Below are 7,226 nucleotides of genomic sequence, written 5' to 3' on the forward strand. Positions count from 1 at the left end.
GCTGAGCCGGCGAACAGTTCAACTTGCCTGACAACCCTAACAGAGCTGACTGATTCAATCAAGCTGTTTTTTGCGTGTTGCGTTCCTAAGATTCTTTCATGTCTCAATCTCATACAATCATCTCATGAATACAATTTGATACGTTTCATTTGATGGCAAAGTTTAGAGTGGTTCTTGTTAAGGGTGTTCAAAAGAACCGGTTGGAACCGAAACCGACGAGTACCCTGGGTTTGGTTCTGGTTCCGATTCCTACCCAGAACCAATCACCAATAGGTAGGTTCCAATTCCAATTTTTTGGAACCGTTACTGTGTAGTTTCGGTTCTGATTCCAGTTCCTATAGTTAGGAACCAGAACCAAGAATCAGAAACTAGGAACCGAGACTAATATAAAATAAATTTAAAGATTAGAGGGGTTAATAAAAACTTTTGTAGAAAAAGTAATGTGAATACATTTATATTTATATTTCATAACATTTAAAGTAAGTTGATTTGACTTTTGAAAATCTACCTTTACAAAGTAATGAAGTTTGTAATTTTGAATTTTGAATTTATAATTTGTAATTTTATTTTTGTTAACAAGTGCCAGTGAAGGGGTATTTGTAAGTTTTTAAGGGTTTTTTTGCCATTTTAAAAACTTTTAAGGGGTCATGAATTTTATAGTGTACCCAAAACCGAAACTGTTGTTACAGATTCTAGTTCTGGGTACCTAGGAACCGAACCGTCGGTTCTGACTCTAGTTTCAAATTTCAAGGAACCGTCAGTTCCGGTTCTGGTTCCTTCAAAAAGTGCAGAGTACCCAGAACCGAACACCCCTAGTTCTTGTATATGAATTGTGGGACACTCAGAGAAAGGGAATATCGCAAGCATAAAGTGAATGAAATAGCTTTTCCATGAGTTGCTCAATGTGGACCTCAAGTAACATGTGATTCTCACTGGAGAACTGCTTTGTAAATAAACAATTTTACAAAATCTATACCAATTCATCCATCATGCTCTATAATATTCACTGCATTGCAACAATATGGTAACCCACTGCGAATTGAGATAAATTGCGAAATCTCTACCATTCTTTTGAAGATAATTCTTCACCTGTAACATTGTAAAACAAACATATTTGTTTTCTGTTGCAATAAGACAGTTGTTTATGAAAAAATGGGAGCCCAGAATGACAACAGACCATTTTTACAAGAATCCATCCCACCATATACTGTACATACTAAAGTTGAGAAATGTCAAATAACTATATATCATCAGATGAAAGATAACCCAGCAGCTCAACTGGGATATCTAAAATCTATAAATACTACAATTATGACATACAATGCAATGGCAAACTACATAAGGAGTGATATAAGGTCATTTCAAGCAGTGAACATTGGGAAATAAGTTATCATCCCGACCCAAGTTGCAGGATTGCTGCTCGGAAGTCTGTCGATGCAGGTTTTTTTATGCTTTCCATTCTCGGTTCTACATAAATTTACAGTTCTGATGGGTGCCTGCACATCGCATAATCCAGTCAACAGTCGTGTTCTTTTTCTTTTTTTGAGGATCTTCATGTTGAAGAACAATGGTTTGTTTATCAACTACCAGATAAAAATTATAAGTTCAAATAGAATACGAGATAAGTGGGCAGATATGAGACATGCAAGTACGCAATACAAAACGATATAGGCATGCCTAGAATAAAGTTCTGAAAAGTATCAAACAGACATAGCATTAACACAAAATTACAAAATAAAACTATCAGATAGAATCTGTGATCTAGGTGTGTCCAAGATTTTGTAAACAAGATATCACTCGCCAAAAAAATTTTAAACCTACTAACCAAAATAACCAACCAAACAAACAAACAAGATATTAGTTTCCCAGTAATACTCTGAAAGCTTTTCAATAGAAGTTCAAGAACAGCAGTAGCCGGTATTTCTCAAAGCATCAAGGCTCAGGAGAAACAAGATTTTCAATACAAAATAAGTCATTTAAAGTAGTACCAACTATCTTAATGTAAACCCCTCCCACTTTGTAATTTATGACTTTTTTCACTTCCACACAAATAATGAGTCTGTCACATGTTCCAATCCAGAGTCACTAGCAGTAGTATTCCAGTTTTTAGACACAAAACACCTTTCCAATTCATCGAAATATTGTTCTGGACACAATGATCAACATGGGTAGAATCCAGCTACACCAAAAGAAGTACCCGCTGATACCTAGACCAAATATTCATTGCTTACAGAGAAGTACACTGCCACATTCAATGCCTGTTATCATTGGCATCACAACTGCTTGTTGTACCTCCCACTAGTTTATAACTTATAATATTTCAAACTTCATAAAGGGGTATCTATCTAACAGTACGTAGATATATACTAGATGATCAAACATTGAACACAATCTCTGGACAATTACTTTGACTACATTGAGGTTTGATATATATACAGCTCACCCTTCTGCTATACAAAAATACATTTTCATGAACACTGCTCTCTCGTCACCAAAATGATTGCCACTACAGTTATTTATTTATTTTTTTTTTAAAAAAGGGAATCAAACCATCAACACCTCAGCTTCTTCAACACAATTACTACCTTTCACCACCTCTAAACACCACCAAAAGCCAACACCAGCGACCACAGTGTGACTCCCACCCTCCATCCATACTCCATGATGTTGTAAGAAATCAGATGTTGATATTGAAATAATCTTACAGATTAATGTATTGTCACACATTGAGATTGGTACACAACACATACACTAAATACTTATATTCTTGACCACTACAGTTTTTCAGTGACATTTATTTTAATAAATATTTACAGTACCGTCACAACTAATCAAATTAAAAAGACACAGCTAAGTAATTCCAATAAATATAAGACATACAAAATCATAATCTTCCTCACCCAGATGCCAGATATGCTAAAACGAGTTATTCACCCCTCTTCATCTTCAGATTGAGATACATTAGTGGAATTCGTGTCTTCTTCCACTGGATGTAAAGATGCACCTACAATAAAAAAATATAAAGAAGTTGACCACTCTAACACTTAAAACAACTTGTTATCAGATGATAATTAAGAATCTAAAGGGCTCCCATGTAACTTGCAAAGCCCTTAAAGTTTCTGCTCTTATGATAAAGCATACCACACAGACAATGAACCATTTTACCTAAATTAATCATATGAGCCACTGAATTGAATTGCTTTTAAATAAATATATGATAATATCAAACTAAGCAATCATTAAAATTCATTTAAAAATGTGTATTCCAGCATTCTTCAATTTGCGAATAAAATGCAATTTAGTTGTTACAAGATATCTGACCAGAAACAGCTTTCTGAATGCCTTTGAAAAATAACATCATTCACAACAGTTTTTCCTCCACTTTACCATCCGTTCACTTACCCACTGTTAACAGAATGTTCTATATAAACTTCAGCATGTATATTAGACACATTTATGTCAATGATGCCATTACTCAGACTGATCAACACAACCAAAACTCAGTTCTTGAAGAAATAAACAAACAAGATGTCACTAATTTGGCCACAAGAAATTCTCAATGCTCTGAACCAGAGATTGGTCTGAGGTTTCAGCATCATGCGTAACTTTTATTTTTCCCCAACTAAAACAGGATCCCAGTGTATAAATGAGTAACAGAAACTGTATATAACAAAACGATAACCATGTGTAACAAAATGATAACATCAAACTAGAATATATTTTGATTAAACAAAAAAGCACAATGGCATTCTACATTTTGACATTAAAAGACCGGTACATTAGGAAATAACCACAAATGGGGTAACTTTAGAGTAAAAAGTACACCATGTCAAAATCATCTTATGCTAGCATATGAAGAGACTGACAAGAGAAGGTTCGATATAAGTAGTCACAACATTAGTATGTTAATAAGCAAGAAGGTTGAAATTATCAACCGTTTTTTCTCTTCATTAGTTGTTGTTTTATTAAATTATGCTCTGATTGCAAATTTATTGAAAGGAGTAGCAGGATCTTTGAGTGTTGTAGCAGGAAGGAGGAAGACTTCTTGAGTGGAGTAAAATGGTGGGTATCTTCGTGGACCTCAGTTTCCAATGAATTATAAGACTACATTTTTCTTTATTCAAGCTAAAAGAAATACTATTGATTGATGAGTTGATAGTTGTTTATGGAGTTGGTGGCTGACATTATTTGGTTGTTTCAGTTGTTTGACTGCTTTTTCACCAACAGGCTGAATTCTATTATGTCAATATAATAAAACATGTTTATTTTCTTATCAAATAACATAGAAAAAAGATAATCATAAATGATCGCCACCTTCAAAGCTGTATGTCTATCTTGAACCACCTAAAAATAGAAGCTTTAGAAAAATATAAGGACCGTAAAATTTTTAAGTGTTCACCAAAAAGCCTCAACTTAATTCTGAACATGAGCTAAGCATCTATGCTACTGGAATAAAATCTCAAAATTCCTTCACCATCTGGGCCCTGTTATCCATTACAGCACAATGGTCACGACACTCTAATGCTGAGGATCAAAGAGTTGACATAAAAAGCATCATATACTATAAGTTGTCTTCAAAGTCACACGAAGCCACGAGCTACTAGTAGTTCCTCAACTTCCCAAAGCTAACACCTCTACAGGAAAACCCGAAAAAAAAAGTACGTAAAACAAAAAAAACCCTACTTCAATTGATTTCTATTTCTAAATGACACCATGATTCCATCAATTTATCTTCTTCCATCTTAATCCACCGACCACATACATATATAAAATCTAAAAATTATCTTCTTTCTCTAAACTACAAACAGACTCCTTAATTTCAAAATTCATGAAAATTCTCACAAATTTCATAAAATTTATCAAGAAGGGGATCTACCTATAATTACTTTTCAACAAATGCAACCCAAAAAAATAAACCAAAACAAATCCAAACCCATAAAAATCACAACTTGACTTCAAATAAAGAAACCAAGAAATAAAATTCATTAAACAGTTATAAAAATACAAACTTCATACCTTTAACAAAATAATCCGACGAGGGCCAGCCTCGAACACTGTTAGTGAACATAGCTTGTTCGGGCGTCAACGGGTTGGCCAATTTCTCAACCAATTGAGCCACACCGTGGAATTGGGATTTGGGAGGGACCCAGTACGAATATCCGGGCAAAAAGGGGAGCCAATCGGGTGCGGAGCGGCGCACAATGATGAGGTGGATGGCGTCCTCGAGCTTGGAGAGCAAAGGGTCTGTGGTGGAGTCGGAAGAAGTGGAAAGGTCAGAGAGGTCGGGTTGGTTGGATTGAGTGCGGAGAGATACGAGGCGGGACGATGGGCTGAGGGGAAGGAGGTGATGCTTGTGGCGGGGGTGGAGATGGACGATGGAGATGGATTTGTTTAGAGAGAGAAAGAGGGAACGAGCCATCTGATTTGGTGGAAGCAGTGAGAGATGTGGTTTGGTGTGTTGGAATGATGGAGAATGGAGAAGAGAAGGCGGTATTTGGCGTTTACTAAAACTAAGCTGCTAAAATTTATTTGAAGGGCATTTTCGTTAATCTACTCTAAACATAGATCTAATCTAATTATTTACATGGAATCTCTTGCTACCCTTGCTTTGGGTGAATTGCTGCACCCATAGATTAGGAAATTAATAAACCCCAATGTCGTATCATGTTGTTGAATAACATATTAAGGGTAACAACAGACATTTAATTTGAATAGCAATTTGAAAAACCAAATTTCTCACTTTTTCTTTCTTGTATAGAAACTAAAGTGAAGTGAAGACCATTGTAACAAATCAACCATGTTGGTGGGTCGAGTAGGCTCGATAAACAACTACGATTGATTTAATGGATTTCCTCAGTGACATTGAAACAAACTACATAGTTTTCGTAAGCCATACTATAGAAAGCTCCACGAGTTTCGCTAGCCCCTGTCATGGTCAATAGTGTGAGCCTTTCCATACCACATTGCGACCAAGTGTCTTTATCCATCTCGTACTCTAACAATTCCCAAACTACAGAAGATATTATATGAGTTTGATTTTAGAATTTGAATGAATTTTATATTAATATACTATATACAATAATTTTCTAAGTTAGATCAAGATAAAATGAAGTTATGAATTTAACCTATATAAATACATTTATTTAAAAAAAAGGTAAAAAAAAATTTGTTTTTGTTAGCTAAGGTCAATGTAAATTAAAAGTAAGTTCAAGGTGGTGATACTTACAAAACTTGGGTGGGGTCATCCCAAGTTTTTATTTAAAAAAAAAAAAAAACATATATATCTCAAATTTTATATCACTTTGCGATTTTAGGATATAAATTATATGGTATTTTGATTATTCTTCATGCTATCTATTTTTGCATAATGCATATTACTCGGATACAAACTAGGATGCGTTTCTTCCCTTTACTGATTTAATTATTGTAAGAATAAAATTTACTTACATTTGTACACAATTTTTAGTTATTTAATCATACAAACCAATGCATGTAGTAACTAAGTCATAAATAGATTTGACTTCCCTGTTAACCTATCAAATTACAAGACAATAAATGAAAAAAATTATGTTATAAAATTACAAATAAGGTTAAATTTTGTGGTACAATATTTGTGGTATTATACAATACTCCCTTTAGAAGAAATTAGCAATAATAAACAAATCTCAAAGGTGGTAAGACAGTAGACCACAGTGAGGTATAGATAGTTTTTTAAGTGAGGGGTTTGTTAAAATTATATACAGATAGTTTGCAGGGTTTAGTCCTTTTTAAATGATAAATGGATTATTATATCTCAACTAGACATGGGTCTAAGGTTACACGGGTATGTTTATTTATATTTTTCAAATAGGTTGTTTTTTGTGTTTCATTATTGTGTTGTTAAAACAAATTTATAACATATAAATAATTAGATAAGAGATGATAATTAGATATACAGTTAGAGTAAATATAAAATTCTATTATGTATAAAGTTGTGTTAAGCTAAAATTAATAATTGTACTTTTATAATATTAATATCAATAATATTATGAAGATCAATATTGAACTTAAAAATTTATATGAGTTTATTTTCACGTTTGAAATGATTGTAATTTTTTGTTTTCATAGTATAGGATTCTTTCCAACCAAGGTTTGAAAACTACTAACTTCCATCTTTATATGTTTTTCTTGAAAATGGTTAGATTTTTGGAATGCCTATGTAATGTACTTATATAATTATTATTAGT

The 7,226-nt window shown here is 33.5% G+C and overlaps 1 protein-coding gene across 2 annotated transcripts; it reads right to left on the reverse strand.

Moving 5' to 3' along the window:
• Positions 1-1,222: 1,222 nt before the first annotated feature.
• Positions 1,223-5,503, reverse strand: LOC116119813. 2 transcript variants are annotated; one of them, XR_004126448.1, is made up of 3 exons: positions 5,017-5,503; positions 2,881-3,004; positions 1,223-1,496 (listed from the first exon to the last, which is right to left on the reverse strand). XR_004126448.1 is itself a non-coding variant. In XM_031405742.1 (3 exons), the coding sequence occupies exons 1-2, from the start codon at positions 5,417-5,419 to the stop codon at positions 2,931-2,933; spliced, it is 477 nt and encodes a 158-aa protein (XP_031261602.1). In that variant the 5' UTR covers positions 5,420-5,503; the 3' UTR covers positions 1,223-1,496; positions 2,901-2,930. The 2 variants fall into 2 exon arrangements, 1 of the variants encoding a protein (XP_031261602.1); XM_031405742.1 differs by having other exon boundaries at positions 2,901-3,004.
• Between the last annotated feature and the right edge of the window lie 1,723 nt (positions 5,504-7,226).

This window comes from Pistacia vera, unplaced genomic scaffold (genome assembly GCF_008641045.1).
Source record: "Pistacia vera cultivar Batoury unplaced genomic scaffold, PisVer_v2 Contig906, whole genome shotgun sequence".
In the NCBI taxonomy this organism is placed as follows: domain Eukaryota; kingdom Viridiplantae; phylum Streptophyta; class Magnoliopsida; order Sapindales; family Anacardiaceae; genus Pistacia; species Pistacia vera.

Excerpts from the sequence above, each read along its gene's own strand:
- LOC116119813 (XM_031405742.1), bottom strand. The coding sequence starts at position 5,419 with ATGGCTCGTTCCCTCTTTCTCTCTCTAAACAAATCCATCTCCATCGTC. Across the intron at positions 3,005-5,016 it reads GTCGGATTATTTTGTTAAAG|GTGCATCTTTACATCCAGTG; the intron begins GTATGAAGTTTG and ends TTTTTATTGTAG.